This window comes from Jaculus jaculus, chromosome 10 (genome assembly GCF_020740685.1).
Source record: "Jaculus jaculus isolate mJacJac1 chromosome 10, mJacJac1.mat.Y.cur, whole genome shotgun sequence".
Taxonomy (NCBI): Eukaryota; Metazoa; Chordata; class Mammalia; order Rodentia; family Dipodidae; genus Jaculus; species Jaculus jaculus.
Window position 1 is genome coordinate 23660785 of NC_059111.1, and position 27151 is coordinate 23687935.

The 27151-nt window shown below is 40.5% G+C and overlaps 1 protein-coding gene across 4 annotated transcripts in view; it reads left to right on the forward strand.

Moving 5' to 3' along the window:
* Peak1 (pseudopodium enriched atypical kinase 1) overlaps positions 1 to 27151 on the forward strand; it is a 286254-nt gene that overhangs the window by 236362 nt on the left and 22741 nt on the right. For all 4 annotated transcript variants that reach the window (XM_045160221.1, XM_045160219.1, XM_045160220.1 and 1 more), the window contains 2 exons: positions 10971 to 11155; positions 24076 to 24821. In XM_045160221.1, coding sequence (XP_045016156.1) covers positions 10971 to 11155; positions 24076 to 24821 — 931 coding nt within the window. The remainder of the gene's footprint in view (positions 1 to 10970; positions 11156 to 24075; positions 24822 to 27151) is intronic.

Genomic DNA, 27151 nt, shown 5'->3' on the forward strand with positions numbered 1-27151 from the left:
TCTTTCTCTCTCATATCCCTGTCCCCTTCCTGCTGATCCTCTTTCTTCCCACCCCCCTCGCCAATAGTCTCCCTTCTGCTTTCAGTCACATGTATTCTAGAACTTCCTTCCCCACCCCATGGCCACCTTTCATGACCCTCACCCTCTGCACATACATGCATATACACATATAAAAATTTTGAAATTACTTCATGTTTCAATCCTACCAGTATTCTTTTTAAATCACACTTACTTCCTGATCTTATTAATCCAGCCTCTACAATACCCCTAGCCTCATCTTACGCTACCTTGTTTCAGAGTTAGATAGCTTAAGTTCATATCCCCACACTACCACCTAAGTAACCCTGCAGTCTTGGGCCCTTTACTTTTTTCGGTCTTTTTCCTGTTGTGTAAGGTGAGAACAACTGTATTTCCCTATTGAAGAGTGTTGGTGAGCTAAATGCAAGCTGCACAGCTTATGCAGTGTGGAATAGGTGTACTTCAAGGTACCATTTCTAGTGTATGACCACACTGTTAGGGTTTCCTACTGCTCTCCTGCTCTGACTCAAAGGGCAAAGGGAGATAAGAAGAGAGAGGAAAAGGTTTTTCCAGTGCTTGTGGCCCTGTGCAAATAGTCCAGGACCCCCTGTTCTTCCTGGGCTGGTACCCTGGGTGAGAGATGTAGATATCTTGACTTGTCAGGAAATGTACATCAGTATGTCCTCCCATTCTTCAAAATGAGCTGAAGAGTTACTTATAAATCTCTAGTATTGAGGAAGGCAACCAATTTTAGTGCTTTTTTACAAAATTGATTTATCTTCTATTAATTTGCACAAAGCCACTCTGACTTTCTATTTCATAAGATTTTAAAACTGTAATTTTTCTTAGTATTATCAAAGTGACAGTGATTTACAATAGCCTGTATTCTTATCTGCTTTGCTGTCATGCAATCTGGTGCCCTTAAAGACACTTTAATTGGCTATTCACATCTTTTTTTTTTTTTTAGTTCAAAATAGATCTCTATGCAGTATCAGAAAATTAGAGCCTATTAAGACCTTGCACAAGGCTGCCAGTTTTCCCCATTCACACCTGTAAGAGCTACTTTGTTGGACCATGCTGTTAGACATATTAGCAGGAACTCATCAGATCTCACGGAAAGGTTAATCTCAGTTCCGGATAAGAAGTTTGACGTTTTCCACTAAAGACTACAGAGGCTTAGTGGAAAATTGGACATGCTAGATAGTGATCAGTGAACACATTTTCCTACCTGAGAATGCCAATGACTAGAAAATGTAGCAAAAGCAAGCTGGTGGCCTGGAAACCAAGGTAGGATTAGAAAATGTCACCTTGGCAGGGGGTCCAAAAGATGGAGAGACAAAAAGAAATAGAGTTTGGGTTTGGAGGGTTTTTTTCCCCTCTTCGCTACCAATAGATTATGAAGATGGGTATGATAGCTTTGAGCTCTCCTCCTTGCATTTGGTGTAGATCTCATTTCTGCAAAGGCTGCTCTTCCCCCAACAACTTTAGAAACCTACAGTGCAGAAGACCATTAACAAAATCATGAAACATTGTTTCTGATGTCCTTAATAAAAGAAAGCTTTAAAATCACATTTGCATATTGGTGGTTTGGGGCACCTTGAGGCGGATATAGCTGCTAAGGAAAACTGACAAGTAGTAATTTAGAATACCATTTGCCCCACTTGGCCACTGGTCTCTAGAGGAGTCTGATTTCATTTTCTGTCCTTTCTGAAGCCAAATGAAAGTGGCTGAATGTGAAGCTAATGTTGAACTAAACTTATGGAAATATTTGGATAGAGCCTTTTTAAAAAAAAAAAAAGTACAACCTTTTTAAAAAGTACATTTAGCAGAATTTCTACAAAAATCTGTCTTGAACAAATTTGCCAGGAAGAAAGGATAGTTTCATTTGATAGTATAATGATTAATCCTACCACCTAGATAAAGCAAGTGAGCTTCCCATAGGAGATTGCTTTTGTGAGTTTGAATTATGTATGAATATTGCAAGCTGATGAGATATAACCGTCTAAGGGATTCACTTATATAACAGTAACAATGTTACTGTTTCCTTTGAACACCTTACGTTCATTCAGCAAGCTCAGAAGAATTGTCTTTGCAGAGATTATGACATGGTTTTTAAGTGTCAGGTCAAGCATAACCAGCTGCCGCTAAAAACCTGATTGCTAATGAAAAGTTGGCTAAAGAGTTGAAAGTACAGTCACCCTCAATATCTGCTGAGGTTTGGTTCAGATGCTCAAGTCCCCTGTGTAAATAATGTAATATTCATTGTACATACATCCTCTTGTAGACATTTTTTAGACAGTAAATGGCCAGGTAGTCTAGGGTACCCTTGAACTCTCTATGTAGCCAAGGCTGGCCTTGATCTCTTGGAGATCCTTCTGCGTTAGCCTCCCAAGTGCTGGAATTACAGAGTATCCCACCATGCCCAGCTCTCTTTAGACTTTATCTTCTTTAGATTTCTTATAATAATATAATCCAATGTAAGTGCTATATAACTAGCATTTTTCTATTTTGTTTGGAGGATAATGACAAGAAAAGAAAATGGTATGCATGTTCAGTATAGATCCAATTTTTTTGAATATTTTCAATCTGCGGTTAGTTGAATCTAAAGATTTAGAACTCAGGTTCAGACAGATGACTATCAGATGATAGTCAAACGTGCATTATGAAAGTACAATGATTGCTGGAGGGTCTAAGACAAAAAAGGCTAAGGGCTTGACATAAATTAAAAATTAAGTAGTTGGATATCATTACAATAGTTATTACAGACTTGCCAGGTTATATTATAAGACTAAAGAATCTCAACGTGAATTTAAATAGAAGAAATATAAAAGTCTTAACTTCGTCTTCACAGACCATTTATTACTTCAGCACAGTTCTGTTTTCTTGTAATGAATATGAAATGTACTTACCTTGAAAAAAATTAGTTGGTCATTATTTTACTATTTCAAGACGTACATAAGAAATAATCACAAATTCTTATAATTATCATTTTATAGGATTTTTTACCATCTATCGCTTGGGTGGTGTGGTTGAAGGTGAAAGGATACCCTCTCCTCATAGGTTCATGTTGTTTCAGCACTTGGTACCCAAAAGGTGGCACTGTCTGGGAAGGTAAATAGTGGAACCATTAAAAATTAGATCCTGTCAGTCCCCTCTCTCTCTCTCTTTCCCTCTCTCTATCTCTAATAAATAAATAAAAATAAATTTTTTTAAGTGGTGGGGCTAGAGAGATGGCTTCATGGATAAGGCACTTGCCTTCCAAGTTCAGGGACTCAGGTTCGATTTTCCAGGTCCCACATTACCAGATGCACATGGTGGTGCATGCATCTGGAGTTCGTTTGCAGCAGCTACAGACCCTGGTGTGCCCATTCTCACTCTGTCTCCTCACTCGCTCGCTCTCTTTCTCTGCCTCTAATAAATACATAAATAAAAATACATCTTAAAAAAATTAATATGATGGAGAATGGAATTTCAAAGGGGAAAGTGGGAGAGGTATTACCATGGGATACATTTTATAATCATGGAAAATGTTAATAAAAATTGAGAAAAAAGGGCTGGAGAGATGGCTTAGCAGTTAAGCACTTGCCTGTGAACCCTAAGGACCCCGGTTCGAGGCTTGATTCCTCAGGACCCACATTAGCCAGATGCACAAGGGGGAACACACGTCTGGAGTTCATTTGCAGTGGCTGGAGGCCCTGGTGCGCCCATTCTCTCTCTCTGCCTCTTTTTCTCTCTCTCTCTCAAATAAATAAATATAAACAAAAAAGTTAAAAAATAATTTTAAAAAATTGAGAAAAAATATTAGATCCTTGTTGGAGGAAGTGGGTCATGGTAGGTAAGCCTTTGAGCTTTTATAACACAGGCCCCCTTTTTTTCTTCCTTCTTTCCTTCCTCTCTGATCACTCTGTCTCTCTTTGCTACTGTGGATGCAATGTGGCCAGCTGGCCTCCTGCTTCTCCCACCATGCCTTCAAAACTGTAAGCAAAAATAAACCTTGGGGCTACAGAGATGGCTTAGCCATTAAAGTGCTTGCCTACGAAGCCTAAGGACCCATGTTGGACTCTCCAGATCCCATGTTAGCCAGATGCACAAAGGTGAGGCAAGTGCAGTGTTGCACATGCTTAGTAGGTGGCACAAGCATCTGGAGTTTGATTGCAGTGACTGAGGCCCTGGAGCACCAATTCTTTCACTCTTACTCTCAGTCCCTAAAAAAAAAAATTAAAAAAAAAAAAACAATGCAGTAAACCCTTTCTTTCCATAATTGGTCACAGCAATGAGTAAAGTAACCAATACAAATGAAATACATAATTTTTTTTATTTTTCTGTTATCTTCCTCCTTGTATCAAGTTTGTTCAGATCAGAGTAATAGGGAAACAAAACACAGGTTATGGACTGGAGAGATGGCTTAGCGGTTAAGGCACTTGCACTTGCTTGCAAAGCCAAAGGACCTCTGTCTGATTCCCCAGAACCCACATAAACCAGTTGCACAAGGTGGCACATGCATCTGGAGTTCATTTGCAATGGTTGTAGGCCCTGGCGCACCCAATATCCCCCCCTTTTTCTCAAATAAATAAATAAATGTATCTTTTAAAAAATAGGTTCTAATTCCCACTTGAGTATATTCTCCATTATATTAAAAATTTCCCTATTAAATGTTGGTGGGTAAGCATTGTGTTAGGAGATAAAGCCTGTGTATAGTAACATTTTAGCATTGAAGAGGGTTTTCTGATTTTATGTCTAAATATGAAGCAAAATAAATAATCAAAACTTAAATTCTCAAATTTATATCCCTATTGCTAAATTAATAATAGTAAGGTTTTACTTTCTTCTTTTCCCAGATTTGTCTATTTATGTTTATACATATGAATGAGTCAAATCTTCTCTTATGCTGGTTTCCTTTCTTCTCCCCCAGCTTCTGGGGTAGGGTTTTGCTCTAGCTCAGGCTGACCTGGAATTCACAATGTAGTATCAGGCTGGCCTCAAACTCATGGCAATTCTCCTACCTCTGCCTCCGGAGTGCTGAGATTAAAGGCATGTGCCACCATGCCTGGCTTCTTTTTCTTTTTCCTTTGTTTTTTCAAGGCAGGTTCTCATTCTAGCCCAGCTGACCTGGAACTCACTCTGTAGTCCAGGTTGACCTCAAACTCATGGTGATCCTCTGACTTCAATCTTCCTAGTGCTGCGACTAAAGGCATGTGCCACCATGCCCAACTCTTTGTCATTTTTTAGTCTTGGTATGTTACCACACATATATTTGAACTCTCAAAATCTCTCTTTTTTTCTCTCTATTTTAAGAATACAAAGAACTGTTCTTCCCTCAAACATGGAGACAGATATCCTTGATGCATTAAAAAACAACTTATTTCAGATACTGCTGTTACTATAAATGCAGATTAGACATTTTTGGCATCCATTTGCAAATCTGTGACTCTTTTGACAATTATTATAATTGGTGACCTAATACACTAACACATTCATTTAAGATGTATGTATGAAAATTCACCTCAGTAGGACTGTAGCTGTGTTATCCTGGTCCTCAATGAGTTAATAAAATTAGCTTTCATTTGCCTAGCTCCTCAAAGGTAATTTGGCGCATTTCCAAGGCCAAACCTCAAAGGCAAAGGTCGAGGTACAGCGGGTGGCAGGATGCGGAATTCAAGCCTCTTTACATAGCTTGTCCACTTTGTAGCTCTGCAGAGCTCAGTGGACTCTGGCCCATCAGTTTTGGAATATGACTTACAGACTCGAGGAGACCCTGTGAAAATTTTCTTCAATGGGGAATTGTGTGAGTGAGTACAGTGGGTGAGTCTTCGGTATTTCTTGCTTTGTAGCATCCATGTTTTGTTGGGTCAAGCCCTTAGAGCACAGGCCTGTTCTCGAAGTGTGCAGACTTCCAGAGGTTAAGAGAAGCTACTCTTCCAGTGGTTCTCACAGTAGCTAGGCTTCAAGGAAATGCCCATCGCCTGGAAGGGACATAGACCAGCGAGTGTAGAGACATGTCTTCTGGCTCCTTTACCAGCCCTTTTGCAAAAAAGGAAAGGAAGCTTTTGGGAGCAGCAGCCAGGAGATTGGGAGAAAGAAAGAAAGGGGGCAAGAGGAAGGTTGCCGAGATGAGAAGCAGCAGATAGTTCGCATGGTCATTTTGGCAGTATTCCAGGACCTCCCTTACTAAGCAGACACTCTTCCCATGAGCTTTATCTCCAGCCCTTTTTAAAGCTTTTTAGTCTTGCTCATTCTGTACACCAAGCAAGCCTTGAACTTTGAACTCTTTCTGCCTCAGCCTCTAGAGTAGCTGTACCACCAGGCCTGGCCCCAAACAGCTTTTTAGGAAACCACTAAAGCTGACTTGAAGGGTCATGAAGATGGCTCAGAGGTTAAAGGTGCTTGCTTGCCAAGCCTATTGGCCTGGGGTTCAGTTCCCCAGTGCCCATATAAAACACAAAGTTGCACATGCATCTGGAGTTTGTTTGCAATAGCAGGAGGCCCTGGTGCACACATTATTTATCTTAACCCCGTCTCTCTCCTTCTCTAATAAATAAAATTAAATATTTTTTAACTTTGAAAAAAGAAAGTGTGGGGAGCTCCTGCAATGTGGAAAGCAGGACCAGGTAAGGAGCCCCCATGGAACTAGAGGTCCCCAAGTCTCAGTTCGGCAAAGCCAAGGTGAGGGGCCCTTACCAGAGCAGGACCTGAAAGTTCAGGAGAGGTGAAAAGCCAGCAAACAAAAGGCCTTGCCCACCTGGTAAGCATCTATTTATAATCTTACAGTAGTGGGCTTTACCCTCAGACTCAGGTGAGTCTTAGAAAGAGCTGATTGGTGGACTCGGGCTGGAAGAAGCCAGCCATGACACCAAATTGAGGGCTCAGCTTAACCAACAAGAATTCTAGGATCAGATTGAAACCTTATTTTTAGAAAGGGGAACTCTTGGAAAGAGAGGGGATCAGGTTGTTCCTGGAAAAACAGATCTATGTAACTCCTTTAAGCAAGAAAGAGGGAGAAGCCAGATTCATCTCTGATCTCTAGGAATGTAGAGACTGCAAAGGCAGACCCAAAGACATCCTGCTTTTATTTTTTTTATTTTTTATTTTTTGGTTTTCCACTCTAGCCCAGGCTGAACTGGAATTCACTATGGAGTCTCAGGGTGGCCTCAAACTCATGGCAATCCTCCTATCTCTGCCTCCCAGTGCTGGGATTAAAGGAAGGCATGCACCGCCTTGCCCAGCAACAACCCTGCTTTTTTTATTTTTTTATTTTTGGGACCAAGTAACCCCAACTGCCACTAGGAAATTGGGATGTAGACCATCTGGCTTCTTCAAGTTGAGTGGGGCCATTAGGTATGACAGTTGGGAAACTTCTCCAGTGGAAATATCTGAGAGAACCTGAAGTTGCATTGGTGGAGTTCAGGAAGACAGTCCTGGAAGAAAATGTTGGGGAGAAAGAATAAAAGGAGTTAAGGGGGAGTGGGCACACAGAAACCTGGAGGTCTTTAGGGTTTCCATCCATTGTAGACTTTTAGGCCTTGGCGGGAACCCAGGTAGATGGAGCCATATTGTCTCAGTACTATCTGAGTGTGAGCTGACTGTAAATGAACAGAGATTAGGGTAAAACAGTGACTGAGTATACAGGATCCAAAAAAATCAACAGGATACCTATAAGCATTATGATAGATACAGTGTTTTTCCACCATGAAAGACCTGAGATCCACTCCTAGAACTGTTTACCAAATGGCACTGTAGTGTCTGACATGTTCTGAATCTATTCCTATAGGTTTTGTAAATAAGATGAGACATTAGCAGAGTTATGAGAATATATATATATATATATATATATATATATACACATATATGTATGTATATATGTATATGTATGTGTGTGTATATGTATGTGTGTGTGTATTATATATATATATATAATATATATAATACACACACACACACACACACAATTTAGCTCTGATAATGGCACACATATCATCCTATGCTATTGTGAGGATGTCTAAAGCCCTGTGACTTTGATGATTGCCTTTTTATCATTTGAACCTTAGAATTAAGGGTGATTCCCTTAGGTGGGCCATTAAAAGCCTTTTGGGTATATTTAGTGAGTTTGGATATATTTAGTGCATTTCTGTGTGCTAGATGACATCTTCTAAGCCAATAGATGAAATAAAAACAGAGACTAAACAATCATACCAGTGAAAAATGCTCCTAGTACATAGGTGTTTTAATGCAGGTAAATTGGCTGGGCATTCTAAGGTTTTTACTTGTTGCCCTTGTATCCAAGGAAGTCCCAGAGTGCATATTCCAGTCCATTAGGGGATGATAGCCAGGCAAATAATTTTTTACGCTGACTTGAACTAGAGGAAAATGTTTGGAGCATTAGCATTTTCCTCTTAAAGGAAAGATGTATTTTCAAACACCTTATGCTTATTGCCTTGCAACTAGAAGTGGGTTATATTAACTTCTGCCCAGCAAAGAGTTTTCTCTGTCCTGAAGCATGTGGATGGCTTGACTTGAAGCATGCCTGAGAATGTTTCGGAAGTGCCACTTTGCTTTGTCTTTACCAATGCATGAAAGCAGAGCTTCTCCTTCTCTCACTTGCTCTGACGATTCCATGTTGTATGTGGGGATGACCTAAGGCAGCCCATCCAGAACAGGCAGCATGCTTTGTACCTACTACCCAATTGACTGCTATAAAGTAATTCCTTCCCACCCCTCCTGTCCCCAAGAGCTGGATCCCACAGTGAACTTCTAGTCCAGTGCACATCGCTGGCATAGAGAGACCTCTGGCTCTACCAGGTTTGAAGGAATATTTTACTTATTTATTTATTTATCCAAGAGAGAGGCAGAGAGAGAATGGGCCTCTAGCCACTGCAAACAAATCCAGACACATGTACCACCTTGTGCATCTGCCTTTACATGTCTACTGAGAAATTGAACCTAGATCCTTAGGCTCCACAGGCAAGTCCCTTAACTGCTAGGCCATTTTTCCAGCCCACAAGAATATTTTTGAAATTGTTTGCCCATCAGCTTTATTTTTCTACCCAGGCACATGCATAATTTTCACAATTAAACATTGCCAAGAAGGAATCCTTTTCCTTCAAATCTGCTCTCTTTAGTCTGCAGGTAATGTGATCTGATGATCAATAAAATACCTCTCTTAAAGAAACATGTAACTGTCACTAAGACTCACTGCCACTTTAAAGATTCAGAAATAGCGTATAGTAGTAAAATGTTTCCTATCCTTGACTCTCTTTGCCCATAATGAAATCAGAAGAAGAGCTGGGGAGATGGCTCAGGGGATAAAACACTTACTATACAAATATGACTACCAGAGAGACACACATAAATACTGGACAGGGTGTGCTGGCCCACCTGTAATCACAGCTCTCAGAACGCAGACAGTGAATCTAGAGACGGCGTGCTGGCTAGCTAGGCTAACCTAGTAGGCAAACTCTTCGTCCAAATAAGAGACCTTGCCTCAGTAAATAAAGCGGAGAGTGACCAAGGAGGGCACCAGATATTAACCCCTGACCTCCACATGCACACGTACACACATAACATCTGCACAGTATGCATCCAGACATGCGAACCTTCACACGTACAGACCCCCACACACACACACACACAGGAAGGAAGGAAGGAGAGCTAGTAAGTATGTGGTGGGCTGAGAACACTTTTCAGTGACCTAGAAACCTTTAAAAATACCTAATCTTGAATGCATTTCATTGAGCAGCTCATTTAGAGTTACTGATTAAGATAGTCCATACACAAAGTAGCACATGTATCTGGAATTTGTTTGCAGTGGCTAGTGGCCCTAGCACACCCATTCTCCCGTGTGTCTGTTTCCCTTTCTTCTCTTCTCTTCTCTCCCCCTCTTTCTCTTCCCCCCCTGCAAATAAATAAATAAAATATTTTTTAATTCCTTTAGGTCAGGTGTAGTGGCACACACCTTTAGTCCCAGCACTTAGGAGGCAAGGGCGAAGGATCCCAAAGAGTTTGAGGCCAGCCTGAGACTACATAGTGAATTCCAGGTCAGCCTGGGCTACAGTGAGACACTATCTCAAAACAACAACAACAACAAAAAGCAAAAAACAAAAATCCTTCTTAAAAATGTATAGAATGTAAGAGTCAAAAGAAGGGTAGAGGGCTGGAGAGATGGCTTAGCGGCTAAGCGCTTGCCTGTAAAGCCTAAGGACCCTGGTTCAAGGCTCGATTTCCCCAGGACCCACATTAGCCAGTTGTACAAGGGGGCACACGTATCTGGAGTTCATTTGCAGTGGCTGGAGGCCCTGGCTTGCCCATTCTCTCTCTCTTTCTCTATCTGCCTCTTTCTCTCTCTGTCACTCTCAAATAAATAAATAAAAATGAACAAAAAAATATAAAAATAAAAAAAGAAGGGTAGAGCTTCTACAGTGCACTCTTCCAGACACAAAAAGACCATCATTATAGGAGGAAAGACCTCAAAATAGAGACTGAGTGAGGGGGGAGAGGTATGATGGAGATAGAGTAGCTAAGGAGAAAGTGAGAGGGAGAGGGAATTACCATGGTTTATTGTCTATAATTATGGAAGTTGTCAATAAAAAAAAATAAAATAGGGCTGGAGAGATGGCTTAGCAGTTAAGGTGCTTGCCTGCAAAGCCAAAGGACCCAGGTTCAATTCCCCAGGACCCACGTTAGCCAGATGCACAAGGTAGCTCATGTGTCTGGAGTTCATTTGCATTCTCTGCAGCCCTCAGGCTCTCCTTTGAGCCTGCCCAGCTGGGTTCTTCAGGTGTGCCAATCAAGGTGAACCAAGTATCAGCCAAGATTAGGTACTTGGTTGTGTCCAGACAAGTATGCTGGAGCTTATGACCCACTGTTGTGACTACAGGACTAGAAGTAAGTCTACCATAAATGATAATTTTAACAGAACTTTTGAACGCTAGTGTGACGGGTGGTCTGATTTGTTTCAGTCATGTGACCCATGAAGTACTGGAGGAATTTTCTCCTCAGGATCCAGGGACTCTCATTGTGAAGCAAGATGGCATTTCAGTCACACCAGTATTGCCCCCACCTGACCTGGAAAGAGAAAAAGAAAAAGAGGATACTTCTGATCCTGTAGACCTAAATCCTTGCAGTGCAACATACAGCAACTTGGGTAAGTGACATGTCCTGCAAATGGTATTTGAACTTTGCCTTTTTATGCACAACCCAAATGTTCTATTTTCCTGAAGTTGGACCACTGGAGTTATAAATTTTAACTCAAATTTAAAAAAAATCATAGTGTGCTAGGCTTGTATTAAACACCTGCTACCATAAGCCTTGTACCATGTACTAAAATGCTAACTTGGTCCCTGTCTTTAGGGACCCAACCTGCAGAGAAAGAAGGGAGCTTGCTAATAAATTCAGTATAATGTGATAAATGCAATTGTAGAGATACACATAAAATATCTTTGATGTTACACAGAGGAGAATGTCAAAAGATGTCTTCCTGGAGACAATTCCTGAACTGATTTAACTGGTTGACAGAAGAAAGACTTGGCAGCCAGAGACAATAAGTGAACAAAACTGTAGAGATATAAAATATCAGTACATGTGGGGACCACAGCCATTTAATGTTGCTGAAAATTGAAGTGCTAAGTTAGGTAGCATCTCAGGGTAAAACCTTAGGTTTTGGTTTTGGTTTTTGTTTTTTTCTGTTTGTGGCAGTGAAACATCAAAGAGGTTTCAGGAAAGAAATGGCAGGATGAAATTTGTGTTTCAAAATATCTCTACATTAGAAGCTGCTCTTTGAGAATATATTATTTGGTAACAAGACATCTAGGTGTGGGACACTATTGCAGGACCACATCATGGGATGAGAAAAGGAGGCCTCACCCAAGATAGGGGAGAGGGAATGGTGGACAGATCTGAGGAGTACAACGTGAAGAATCTATGGTGCGGTGCAGATTGCTGGCTTAGGTCAAGCAGACTAAAGGAAATGAAATCCCCACCGTTGGGAGAATTTAGGCAGAGGCTGACAGGCCATCTCTCAGAGTGGCTGTGAAGGAGAATTGTACACTGCAAGGGAAGGCTAAGCTAAATTGCTTCAGACGTGACTGCCAGTGCGAAGATTCAATTCTTTGATCCTCTGCACTGTCTGTGAAGTTCCCAGTGACTTCTGATCTCCCTCCCTCGAGTGCCACAGTTTCCTTCCTCCTAAAAAGCAATGTCTGGGGCAGAATAAGGTTTTCTTGTTGTGCTTCTCCCGTGGTGAGGTGAGAAGTGAGTAGAAACCACAGACCCATTCTTGGATCCTGTTTGGGAACCCCTGCAGGCTGTCACTGAAGGGTTCTTCTACCTACTGTCTCATCACCTTTCTTCTTTGCCTTTTTCTACATCAGGTTATATTAAGGAAAAATCATTGGAAGATGACTAATATATTTTAAATAAGGGATGCCTTAAGAACAGTGATAGACTGAAGCAACATTGTAGGAGAAATACTTTAATATCTCTTTTGGGGAGACTTAGTCATAGCAGCCCACAAATAAATACCATAAAATATATCATTCCATTAAATGTTTTAACTCATTTCTACTTTTCTTCCTCCTCATCCTCTCTCTTTTCTCTTTCTACTCTCTTTCTCTCGTCTATTTTTTTTTTTTTTTTTTTTGAAGGCAGTGTCTCATTTGCTCAAGCTAATCTGGAATTCATTCTCTATTCACTCAACCTCCCGATGCTGGGACTAAAGGTAGAAAAAACAACAACTGGATTGAATTTTTGAAAAGTACACTATAAAGTGGGTTTGCGGGGAGTACTGAAATATACCAGTGGAAAAGATAAATTGGATACATCAGAGAGACACATGTTTATTGCAACCATGTCTCTGCCTACCTACCTCTGTGATTTCTGGACAGCTTTAAAATCACACAGCTTCTGGAGAGATGGCTTAGCAGTTAAGGCGCTTGGCTACAAAGTCAAAAGATCCCGGTTCGACTCTCCAGAACTCACGTAAGCCAGAGGCACAAGGTGGCGCATGCCTCTGGAGTTCATTTGTGGTGGCTGGAGGCCCTGCCGCACCCATTCTCTCCCTCCCTCCCTCCGTCCCCCCTCCCTCCCTCCGTCCCCCCTCCCTCCCTCCCTCCCTCCCTCCCTCCCTCTCTCTCTCTCTCTCTCTCTCTCTCTCTCTCTGCCTCTCTTTTAAATAAATAAAATATTTTTTTTAAAAAATCACACAGCTTCAATTTCCTTATCTGAAATGAACGAATAGTAGCTGACATCTGCTTTGTGAGGCTAGTGGTAGAAGTAATTGTGGTTGCATTATTTTTCCTCAAAAATATGCTCTTCTTTAAATCTTTAAATATGTTGGATAGACTAGCTAGAAAACGTAGAACAAAGTGAAAAGATTAACTAGAAATGTTTATTAGATGATGTTGAATAAGCAGAATAAAAAACTGTAAATCCAAAATAATTATAAGCTGCCTGGCTCATACAAATAATCACAACGTTCAGGAGGCAGAGGCAGGATGATCAGGAGTTCAGGAGCCAGCCATGGCTACATAGTGAGTTTGAGGCCAGTATGAGTGCTACAGAGACCTTATTTCAAAAAACCAACCAACCAAACCAAAAATAAATAAATAAACACTCCTTAAGTTACTATTACAATAAAGCTATAATTCATTCATTTATTCTCATAGAAAGCTGCTGGTGTATGGAGCCATACAGTTTTATCTCTAACCTTAGAGACATTGTGTTCCAGGGATAATTCAATGCCATTTTCCTTGTCTTTAACATAAGTAAAACTACTTTCGTTCATAATTGAAGTGTCAGATTTTAGTGCTCCACTATCCAGCATACCAGCCACTCACCACATCTGACTATTTAAATGTAAATTCATGAGCACTTAAATAAAAATTTCATTCCTGGTTTTCACTAACATTTTAATTCCCAATAGCCACATGTGGCTGACTAGTAGCTAGTGTATTATCATAGCCATTAGGACATTTTCATTGTCCCAGAAAGCTATGCTTTAAAGAATTGGTTTTGGATGGGCTTGTTTCTGTGTTCCACAGAAATCATAATGGTCTTTAGGCAGCTTGATAATCCTGTGAGGTCTCTCCTTATACAGATGACTTTACTCTGGGTGGTGATCACATGAGATCACTGAATGAGCTGACCTTTAACATCTCAATCATACCCAAACTGGATTTTATAGGTTATCTGTCACCCAAAATGATTTTCCAAGAAAATGATAAAATATCGCTTTTTGTCAAACTGTCAACTGTTTCCTGTGTCTATCTGAAAACATCTTGAAGAAAATGTCTGTTTGCTTTTTTTTTTTTTTTTTTTGTGGGCATATCTGACTATTCTATCACCTTTCTAAAATCAGAACCATGTAATGAGTTCTGTTGAAATCAAGTCGGAGGCTTTAGCTCTCCATTCGTTCATTTCGTAACTGCAAACTCTCTGCATTGCTCCTTTAACAGATCTGTCAAGTCTCCCTTTACTACACATAGTTTTGACTTGCTCCTCTTCTGTACTACAACCTAACATCTAAAACACACAGAAGGTGCTAAGAATGTGTTTAAATGAATGGGCTAAAAATGACTTCTGTGTTTGATTTTTGAAGATTCCCAAAAGAAAGAAATTTAACTGTGTCTGGAAAAGTTCGTGAAATTTTCAAGCTATAGTCAAATTTGTTCCATTGACCTATTTAATCTGGCTGGCTTTTTCTAATACGGGATTTAATCTATAGGTTGTCTACCTAAGGAATTACATAAACCTTGCCTCTATTTCCTTCCTGTATGTGCCCATAAGAATCTCTTCACATTTCTCATTAGCTACTTTGAGCAGATCCTTAAAACTACACTATTCAAACGCTGAAAGAAAATGCCTAACAGCATTCTGTTCTCAGGACACAGTGCAGTGTATTGATTGTCAGTGTTGAAGATAAAACAGTGAATGTACTTGAAAAAATGTCAGGGACTGAGGATAGAGCTCAGTGGGAGAGCCCTGCATAGCATGTATAATGCCCTGGGTTCTGTCCTCAGTGGGAATAAAAGAAAAAGAAGCTAGGTGTGGTGGCCACGCCTTTAATCCCAGCACTCGGGAGGCAAATGGAGGAGAATTGCCATGAGTTCGAGGCCACCCTGAGATTACATAGTGAATTCCAGGTCAGCTGGGCTAGAGGGAGACCCTGCCTTGGAAAACCAAAATAAAAATAAAACTGAGATTGATAGCTTTGAACATTTGCTTTTGAGCATTTGTTGTACTTCCTAAAATTATAGTTATTTCTCTTTTAAAATATCATGGATTATCCCTAAATTGGCTGCATGCACAATTTAAAATAGTATCCTGTATCTTAGAAGTACTTGACAGAGTACATGTTCAAATTGCGTGGATAACTTACCCCCAAATAAATAATGTCTGGTTTTGGAAAGGTTTCAGTAAGGAAGCCATATAAATATCAAATCTGTCAGCTGCTGTGCAACTGGTGCTCTTTAAAGTGGCCTGTCTTCCTATTTGAAGATATGTCCAAACTGGTCTTTGGAGGTCAGCATGTTTTACTATTTGACATGAAGTTGTACTCCATGGTTTGTCAGTTGTTGCTTACATTTGACTGTGGTGGGTGGGGCCCTAAATGCCTTGGTATATTAGGTATTTACCTCCTGAGCTTCTGATGCCTGCTACCAGGAAACAACATAGAATGCTGGGTTCAACCAACAAGAAGCCCTGTTTGTTTGGCAAGGCTGGTATACACTGGTGGCATATGACCTCTATATCTATATTTACAAGCTATAGTGCATATTCCATATTTGAACATGAGTATATCTTTTATTTTTCTTTTCTAATTTCATGTATGTTTACTTATTTTGAGATCTGGGGTAAAATCAGGAGTGAAATTTGACACATATTTGTCAACACTGACTGTCTCCCTAGCACCAGGCCAAGTTGCTTAGAACACTAGCATAGCCTTCAAGGGCTCTCCATCTTTTGGAGAGAAAAACCTAAGGCTGGACATGAGGAGTCACTGTAATAGTTGCATGTATTTCAAGATTTAATGAAAGCTCTGTTCTGAGGAATCTAGGCCACAAACAATATGTCTTTTACCTGAAGGACATGGAGAGCCACTAAAGCTGCCTGTGGTATGACTGGAGGCAGAAAGGCTTACCAGAAAGCCATGTCATTCTTACTGGATTAAGGAGCTAACTATGGTCAATGGACAATTCTGTCTAAATGGGTCATTATCAAGTACCTTTAATCCCCAAGACCCTACTACTGTAATGTTATCAGATCACAAGCAAACATTTGTTACAGTTTGTTCTTTGGTGTATTTTTATAGTATTCTATTCCTTATAATGACGTAGTTACTAGTTCATGTTTTCTGGAACATAATCTTAAAAATACTGATTTTTGGAAATTCTTATTTCTTTTGCATTTATTCTAGTCTTCTATTTTGTAAGAACCATATACCACCCCCATATGAGGCATTTTCCTTCCTATAGAGTTTTTTGTTTTTGTTTTTTGTCAAGGTAGGGTTTCACTCTGGTCCAGGCTGACCTGGAATTAACTATGTAGTCTCAGGCTGGCCTCGAACTCATGGTGATCTTCCTACCTCCACCTCCTGAGTGCTGGGATTAAAAGCATGCACCACCAAGCCTGGCTTATATAGAGTTTTAAGTGCCTTTTACTTCTTTGAATTAGTCTCATTGGGCCTGGGGAAATGGCTCATTGGTTTGCCACTTTTTTGAATTAGTCTTATTATTTCTTTTCATTCACCTTTCATCATTTTCTTTTCAGAAGATGATATGAAATAGGGCCTCATCTGTCAGTCTGAAACCACTTTTAAATGGAAAGTCTAGGTAGAGTACAGAAGTTCTAAAGAAGAAAGTAGAGGCTTGGAGAGATGGCTTAGTGTTTAAGGTATTTGCCTGCAAAGCCAAAGAACCCAGGTTCGATTTTCCAGAACCCACATAAGGTAGATGCACAAGGTGGCACATGCGTCTGGAGTTCGTTGGCAGCGGCTGAAGGCCCTGGTGCACCTATTCTCTCTCCCTCCCTCCCTCCTTCCCTCCCTTTCTCTCTCTCTGCCAAATAAATAAAAATTTTAAATATGTATATATTTTAAAAATAATTTTAAAAAGGAAGAAAGTAAGGTTTTGACTGTAGCTTAGTCCAACATACTTATCTGAAAGAACTTTTTTAGCTTATAGCAAAGGCAAGATTTAGAACACCATCTATTTGTTTCTGTTTAGAAAGCTGGTATGCCGCAAAAATGTAGAGTATGTGATGTTATATCTGGCCTGCTGAAAACTGAGCTTTGGTGTCTGGATCCCAGAGGCTTGAGAGGAACATACAGGATTAAAAGCTTAAAATAAAAACAGCTAAGATACCAAACTTTCAAAACATTGACCTGGATGATTAGAATTCAGTTAAGAGAACATGTCTTCCTGGAGGAGGAAAAAAAAAAAAAACACAAAGCACTTTTAGATTTAGGAGAATGTTCGTGGTTTCATTTGGAATGCCTAAGTTTCTGATTCTCATGTGAATGTCTCCTTGGCTTCCTGGAGACCATATACTGCTGTTTGAGAGAAATATGCCATTTTAATTATCTTCATTTTCTTGCTTCTTTGGCTATCCCTTTCCATTTTGGAATAATGACCATTTTGCTAACTCTCATTTGACCTTCATTTTAGCAGCCATTTACTGTATGCATGCTGTTTGTCTCACATTATGCGAGGTTATGAGAGGACGTATACACACACACACACACACACACACACACAATTAAATGCTGTAGAGCAGAAGTGATAAGAGAGCACAGGAAGAAGTGATGGTTTCTAATTTGAGGTGGGAGAATAGAACATAAGGAAGCTTTCAGTAGATAAAGGCCACTTGAGCTGGGCCAAAGACATAACACATCTTTACTAAGGGAGAAAAACAGGGAAAATAAAACCATATTAAAAGAACAGGAAATGAAGGCTGAATATGATGGCACATGCCTTTAATCCCAGCACTCAAGAGGCAGAGGTAGGAAGATCACTGTGAGTTCAAGGCCAGCCTGAGATTACATAGTGAATTCTAGGTCAGTCTAGGCTTAAAAGAAAAATAAAACCAAAGAAAAAAAAAAGAACAGGAAATGAGTGATTTGTGTGGAAGGGTCAAGGAGAAAGCATGGTAGATGACAAAGCACCCTTACCAGTTTGTAGAAAAGTCTGAACTATATTCTGGAAGCAGTGGAAGTGGCACCCGCAGCCCTCTCCCACCTTCTGAGAAGTACAAGCTAACCTCGCCTGCTTGCTGCTTCTGAGATGACTGAAGAAGGAAGAAATAACAAGCCTGTGACCTTTACTCTTCCATCTCCATAATTATTTTTGTTTGTTCTAATATGGAGAATGGGTAGAAAATGGCATCCAGAAAACCTTTCCAGGGGCTGGAGAGATAGCTTAGTGGTTAAGCATTTGCCTGTGAAGCCTAAGGACCCCCGTTCAAGGCTCACTTCCCCAGGACCCACATAAGCCAAATGCACAAGGTGGTACATGCATCTGGAGTTTGTTTGGAGTGGTTGGGGGCCCTGGCGTGTCCACCCCCTCCGGCCTTTTTTTCTCTCCCTGTCTGTTGCTCTTGAATAAATAAATAAAAATAAACAACAACAACAACAAAAAAAATTCCAGGACCTACACTGGAATGGATCAAATAAGTTCTCTGTTTGTCTGTCTCTATTCTCAGCCAGATTCCTTTTTCTGTAAATTTTTGTTTATTTACATATTTGTTGGGAGGACTGTGCCACCGTGCACTTGTAGAGGCCAGAGAACAACTTTGAAATGTTTGTTTTCTACCTTCTTTGAGACAGGGTTTCTTGTAGCTGTAAACAAACCACTAAACTGCAAGTGAACATCAGACTAGTTTACCTGCAAGCTTCAGATTCTCCTGGCCCTATCTCCCATTGTTGTAGACACCTTGGGATCACAAATGTATAAACCACATTGCATCTGGCTTTACATGGGTGCTGGGGACTTGAACCCTGGCTGACAGGCTCTGCAAACAAGTGCTTTTGCCACTGAGCCATTTCCTCAGCCAGAGTCTTACTTGGTCCTGCATATACAAATGAGACACAGTCACACAGTCCGTACCCTCAATGAACAATCCAGTGGGGAATTCAGACAGGAACCTGGGACGACAGCTGTGTATGCTTAGAGAAAAAATGTTCACGGGGCATTATCTGAGAAAGGAACAGTCAATTTAGGAGACTATACTAAGAAATACTCCCCAGAGGCAGACTATTTAAATAGGGCTGGGAATGTAACTCAGTGGTAGGAACCTACCCACCCTACCATGAGTAAGAGACCCTGAGTTTGGTCTCCAGCACTGAAAGAAAAGCAAAAACAGGATGAGAGGAGTAGGAAACTATTGCTTATTAAAGACACAGAAACAGAGGAAGGAGCCAGACGTAGTCACATACATTTTTAAACCCAGTACTTGGAAGGCAGAAGTAGGAGGATTGCTGTGAGGTCAAGGCCAGCCTGAGATACATAGTGAATTCCAGGTTAGCCTGGGCTAGAGCAAGACCCTATCTTGAAAAAACAAAAAAAAAAATAAATAAAAGCTTTAAAGGAAGGGCTGAGAGATGACTCAGTGGTTAAAGGTGTTTGTTTACGAAGCATGCTGGCCCCAGCACCCATGTATCCCCAAATAAAAAACTGGTGCATGCATCTAGTATTCATTTGTAATGGCAAGAGGCCCTGGTGCACTCAAACACACACACTAATTAGTTAATTAATTTTTTAAAAAAACCAAAGTGTCTATAGATACCAGAGAAACCACAGTCTTACTTAGACTGCAGAGGAAATACTCCAGGCAAGAGATAAACATACATGTGGGCCAGGCTATGAAAGGTTTGCTTGCTGTATTTGAAAATTTGGGTTTGATCTTGAGGACAGGATGGATAAGGAGACAAGTGTGCCATGTGATCTGTTTTCCCATTTGGTTATGGCGGGGGAGTCTCTGGTACCTAGTGAAATGAGGAAGGCAAAAAAGGAGACAACAGGAAGGGCTGTCACAGTAGTCAGGCGAGGATAAGAGATTGAGGTGCTGCAGTTCACCATTTCTATGCTTCTCTGTGACACTTCATTTCCGAAAGGTCCTAGGCCAGGAACTGAAAGATGAGGGCTTGTTACAAAGCATGCCTCTGTTATCTTGTAAATAAGCCATGGTCTGACTTCTCACAGTAACCAGGGAAATCTAGGGCTGGGGCAGCTCTGGGAAGAGGCCTCACCATCACAGAAGAGTTAATCAGTTCTGAATCTCAATCTCCTTGGAGCACAAAGGCATAGAGAAGTAAGAAGATAACTAAAAACTGAATTTATGATCACTTCTAAGAATGGATTATTATTTGCTTCATTGAGATGCAACTTGCAAGCTGCACCTTTAACTGCTGTGCCATCTTCTCAGCCCTAAGATATGATTTGCAGTACACACACACACACACACACACACACACACACACACCCTTTTAGAGGGTACATTTCAGAGTTGTAGTATATTTACAGAATTTTGTAATACGTAGTCATTTCTGACTTGCTTCTTTCACTGACCATAATTTCGAGTTTTATCCATGTAGTGTGTATGAATATGTTATTCCTCTGTATGACTGAATAATATTCTCTTACAGGTAATACCATATTTTGTTTATCCATTCATGATGAGATGGGTATTTGGGCACTCTGGTGGTGTTGTGAATAATACAACCATAAGCGCTCTTGCACACATTTCTGTGTGGACATGCTTTCATTTCCTTCAGCTGTATGTAGGAGTAGAAGTGTTTGTATGTGTAGTGACTGTGTTTTAAGTTGTTGAGAAACTATGCTCTGCTGTCCAAGTTACCTATACTACCTTAGGTTCCTACTGGTTGTGTATAAGCATTTGAATTTCTCCACATTCTCACATCCTCACCAGTTTATCTGGGCTTTGGGGGGGGGGATTATTATTATTACAGTGATCCTAGTAGTTGTAGACTAGTTGTCTCCTTATGGTTTTGATTTTTATTATACTTAATGAGCAATGATTTTGAATTATTTTCCATGCATTTATTGGCCATTTATATTTCATCTTTGGAGAAATGTCTATGTAAATCTTTTGCCCATTTTTCATCTTCTTTAAGTTCTTTTAGCCAGGCATGGTGGCTCACACTTTTAATCCTAGCACTTAGGAGGCTGAGGTAAGAGGATCATAGTGAATTCAAGGCCAGCCTGAGTTGCAGAGTAGGTTCCAGGTCAGCGTGGGCCAGAGTGAGACCTTGCCTCAAAACAAAAAGAGTTCTGTATATATTCTGGATACAAGTGTCTTATAGATGATACATGATTTGAATAGATATTCCTCTATTCCATGAGTTGTCTTTTCATTTTCTTCTCTGTATCCCTCTTCTTTCTCTTTATATCTCTCTAGGCTCTTGCTATATAGCCCAGGCTACTCTAAGCTTCCAGGGTGGTAGGGTTACAGGGGTGTGCCTCCACGTCTGGCCCTGTCTTTTTGCTTTTGTAAAGCTATCCTTTGAAGCATACAGATTTTAATTTTTATTGACTCTTACCATATCTATTTTTTCTTTTGTCACTGTGCTTTAAGTGTTATATCTAAGAACCCATTGCCTGATTCCAGATCACAGAGATTTATTCCTGTGCCTTGTCTAAAAAGCTCTGCAGGCCTTGGGGTACGCTTCCATCATAGAATACTTACCTAGCATGCTAGGTTCAATCCCCAGGGTCATTAGTAATACGCTTTATAGTTTTACCTCTTATACTCAGATCTCTTATACATTTTATTTTTATGTATAGTATGAAACATGGGTCCAGCTTTTTTTTCCATGTGAATATCTACTTGCTACAGCACCATTTATTAAAAGACTATTCTACCCCCATTAAAGTATTTGGGTAACCTTTGTCAATATCAACTGGCCATTAATATAAACATTCCTTTCTAATCTCTTAAATCTTTTCCATTCATTTGTATTTCTCTTCTGATACTAATACCACACAATTTTGATGAATATAGTTCTATAATAAGTTTGAAAACCATAAAATTAATTCTTTAACTTTATTGTTCCAAGAATATTTTTGGTTATGCTTACTTACCTCTCTTGTATTCCCAATGTGAAGTTTAGGAGCCTCACATCAGTTTCTGTAAGAATTTCATCTGGGATTTTGATAGAGATTACATAAATTTGTAGATCAATTCACGAAGTTTTTCCATCTTAATACTAAGATTCTGTTCCATAAGCTCAAATAAGGACTGCATAAAATTAGCCATTTTAGTAATGTAACTGATTTTTAATAATGAATAAAAAATATTTCGGTACTTTACATTTTTTTAGCAATACTATATAGTTTTCCATGTACAAATCTTGTTCAATTAAATTTATTCCTGAGTATTTTATTCTTTTTTGGTGATATTATAAACATACTTATTTTCTTAATGTCATATTTGGATTGCTCATTACTAATATATAGAAATTGCTTTTTATATATCGCTTTTGTATTCTGCAGTCTTACAGAATGAACATACTGCTTTTTGGAGGTTAGGGTCTCATGTACTCCAGATTGGCCTCATCTTGCTACGTAATTGAACATCATCTTGAACTTGGTCTTCCTGCCTCCACTTCCCAAATACTGGGATTAAAGGCATGTGCCACCACACCGATCTCTTCTTTCCATTTTATAAGAAACTCTGAAGATACCAGCAAACCCCTATATGTGTTTTTTGTAAGAATTTTTTAATTTTATTTTTATTTATTTGAGAGAGAGAAAAAGAGGCAGAGAGAGGGAGAGAAAATGTGCATGCCAGGGTCTCCAGCCACTGCACACGACCTCCAGACGTATGTGCCCCCTTGTGCATCTGGCTTATGTAGGTCCTGAGGAATCGAACCTGGGTCCTTTGGCTTTGCAGGCAAGCCCCTTAACCACTAAACCATCTCTCCAGCCCCTACATGTGTGTGTTTTTTTTTTTAATATTTTTATTTATTTGCCAGGAAAGAGAGGGGAATATGTACAAGCCAGGGCCTCTTACCACTGCACACAGACTCCAGATGCTGCCACTTTGTACCTCTGGCTTTGTGTGGGTACTGGGGGATTGGATCTGGGCCAGCAGGCTTTGCAGGCAATACCTTTAGCCAGTGAGCTGTCTTCCCAGCCTCTGCATGTGTTTTATCTTCTAAGCATAAATATTGTATACATAAACTATATGTGCATATATGTGGTGACAAGTGCTACACGCAGTGTAAATCTGGGACAGTGTTATCAAAATGGAGCACAATGTCTGAGCTCCCGTCCAGTGTTCCCACTGCTAGTTTCAATTCTGTTCAGTAATGCTTCTGAGTACTTTCTTTTTTTTTCCCAAGGTAGGGTCTCGCTCGAGCCCAGGCTGACCTGGAATTGGTAGCCTTGAACTCATGGCGATCCTCCTACCTCTGCCTCCCGAATGCTGGTATGAAAGGCATGTGCCACCATGCTCAGCTGCTTTCTTTTAAAAAAAATTATGTATTTATTTATTTGCAAGGAGAGAGAGAGATGAAGAGAGAGAAAGAGAGCAGGAATGGGCATGCCAGGGCCTCCAGCCCCTGCAAATGAACTCCAGGCATATGTGCCACCTTGTGCATCTGGCTTATGTGGGTACTGGGAAATCAAATCTAGGTCCCTTATCTTTGCCAGCAAAGGCCTTAACTGCTAAGCCATCTCTCCAGCCCTCCAAATACTTTCTTAATCCACAAATGCTATCACTGTATTGCCACAGTGCAGGGGTTATTTGGTATCTGTCCTTTTCTTAGGATTCTGTTGTGAATGACAGCACTGTTGGGGACAAGGCTGGAGAATCTGGATTCCTTCATGAAATCAAAGCCCATCACCTAAGCTAGTATCCCATTCTCTGACAAAGACATCATTCATATTTGTTGTTCTTGTAAAGTCTTGGATTCATACCTTCAGTACTTAGTGGTTTTCCCATTTTCAATGAACACATTGACTTGACACCCCATGCTCAAGTTTCAGTTAAGAAATGAAATTGAAATTTTTGCTTAATGTCTTTTTTTCTCTTTCTTTAAAAATAATGCAGGGCAATCTAGAGCAGCTATGATACCTCCCAAGCATCCACGGCAGCCCAAAGGAGCTTTGGATGATGCCATTGCCTTTGGAGAGAAAATAGACCAAGAAGTGCTAAATGTTTCTCAACCCACACCACCCCCGCTGCCAAAGAAAATGATCATAAGAGCCAATACAGAGCCAATCTCCAAAGACCTTCAGAAGTGCATGGAAAGTAGTCTTTGTGTCATGGCCAATCCTACCTACGATATTGATCCCAATTGGGATGCCAGTAGTGCTGGCTCTTCTGTTAGCTATGAGCTCAAAGGGCTGGACGTTGAGTCTTGTGACTCCTTGGAAAGACCTATGCACAAGGAGAGGCCTGTCCCTTCAGCAGCAAACAGTATCTCCAGCTTAACCACTGTCAGTGTTAAGGACAGATTTTCCAACAGCATGGAGTCCCTGTCCAGCCGACGTGGTCTGTCCTGCAGACAGGGTCGAGGCATCCAGAAGCCACAGAGACAAGCATTTTATCGAGGACTTGAAAGTCGGGAGGAAGTGGTAGGTAAAATCCGAAGCCTTCATACAGATGCCTTGAAAAAACTGGCTGTTAAATGTGAAGACCTCTTCATGGCCGGACAGAAAGACCAGCTTCGCTTTGGCGTGGACAGCTGGTCAGACTTTAGGCTAACCAGCGACAGGCCGTGTTGTGAAGCAGGTGATGCCGTGTACTACGCTGCCTCCTGTGCAAAAGACCCAGCTAATACCTATGCTGTCAAGGTAAGGAGGTGTAAATCTCATCTTACCCTAGTGGGCACGCGGTGACTGCAGATGGGTCCATTCTTCCTTTCCCTCTTCTCGCCTCCAGTTCCTCCATCCTGCAGAAGTTAGTGAGCATCAGCTACCCAAGACCAGACCTCTAATAAATAAGAGACTTACTTATTCTCTAGAGGAAAAATGGACATTGAAGAGGAAGTTATCATACTATATTGTATGCTAAAATATGGATAAACAGAAATTCCATGGGAGCCTGGAAGGACCTTAACTCAGACCCTAGAATTTAGAGAAGTCTTCTTAAAGGAAGTAACCTTTGAGCTATGTCTGTTACAAAGGGCACCTATAAAAATTAGGGTTATTATATGTGTTTCTTTTTCTTTTTCTTTTTTTGTTTTGGTTTTGGTTTTGGTTTTTTGAGGCAGGGTCTCACTATAGCCCAGGCTAACATGGAATTCACTGTGTAGTCTCAGAGTGGCCTCAAATTTATGGCCATCCTACTTCTGCCTCCTGAGCGCTGGGATTAAAGCATGAGCCACCACGCCTGGCTCATTCTGTTTTTCTTTGTTTTCTTTTTAATTTATTGAGAACTTCAACATATGAATATACAGTAATTTGATTGGGTTCCCATCCCTTTATCCTCTTTTGCCCTCTCTCTCCCATACTCCCCATCCCCTCAGGATCCTCCTCTTTCAAGTAGTTTTGGTTTTGGGTTTTTTTAAAGCAGGATCTCACTCAAGCACAGTCTGCCCTGAAACTCATTCTGTAATCGCAGGCTGGCCTTGACCTCACAGCAGCCTGCCTACATATGCTTCCTGAGTGCTAGGATTGAAGGTATGTGCTACCACGCCCAGCTTCTTTCCTCTGGTTTTTTTTTTTTTTTTTTTTTTGGAGGGGGGTATAAATATTTTATTTATTTATTTGAAAGCAGATAGAGAAGAAAGAGAGAATGAGCATGCCAGGGCCAGGGCCTCTAGCTGTTGCAACGAACCCCAGATGCACACACTTCTTTTTGCACCTGGCTCTACATGGGTACTGACCCAGGTCCTTTAGGCTTTACAGGAAAGTGCCTTTTCTCTGTTTGACGTGTGAGGAAAATGGAGCTCAGAGAGGTAAACTAATTTGCTTAGGGCCATACAGCTAACAAGTAGTAGGTCTGGAACTTAAACACAGGTATCTCCACATCTTGAGCTTTGCCCATCATGCCCTTCAGTAAGTTCTCACATGTACCCCATCCTTTCTAAACAGCCCACCACTTGGATGTTCAGAACTCGACATTGATTCTTGCCCAGTTACATTCCCTGTAGCAGTAAGACATGTAGGTTCCATGAATGCAATAAATATGACATAGATTATGATGTCCAAAAGATTTGGGAGTCAGATCCTTGCTTTACCACATACATAGTAACTTTGTCAGTGATGGCACCTATCTACGAGGAAAGAGAATAAATTGTCCCTGGCCAGGGTTCATTTCTTCCACTACATTTAGCTTCTTCCTTTGAGAGTAAAAATCCTTGGGTCTCCATTTCCTCTTCTTTTAGATGTTTACATTGATAATCCAAGTACTTTATGGGACTGAGGGTAAAGATCAAGTGAGATAATGCAAGTGAAAGGGCTTTAAAAGTACAAAGCTCTGTATTAAACAAGGTAATGTTCCTCATTCCCATTGTCTCCTTCACTAATTCTATTCACAGGCTAAAAATCAATTAACATATCTAAATGACTCTTACATGTTAATTTGGCTTAGGGAGACCAGATGGTATCTTAGTAAATTAATGGGGAAGGTAAACAATTGGCCTTACCTGTCTGTCAAGACACTGTGTGTCTGGACCAAGGCTGGCTGCTCTCTGCAGTTGCAGCACCTACATGACTTGACTGTCTCATGGCACTGACAGCCCACACCTTTGAAATGAAACCGAAGGAGAAGCTGCAGAGAGGCCTAAACTCAGTGAGTTTATAAAAGCATTTTGAGATTCTCCATAGCACTCAAGAGCTATTACATGAGTTGGGGTTACAGTCCCTTCTCTATCTTGGGTCTTTCTAGCTACAAGATTACCAATGCAGAATGAGCCCCTATTTCAGAAAGGGCATAGAATTATCTGTCCTTTTGAGACAACTGAGAAGAAGGACTTGACTAGCTTTATGCACTGTTGCTGTACAATCTTGTCCTTCCTAAATCAATGGTCTGGTATTGATTTCTTTGCTTGTAATGAGGCAAAAGCAATCTCAAAAGAACAGGTGGCAAGTGATTATATACTAGAAGCTGTTGTCAGATTTGGAAAAGGGTGTTTTACACTAAATTCTGAATATAAATGTTTCTTCGAAGACCTTCTGGG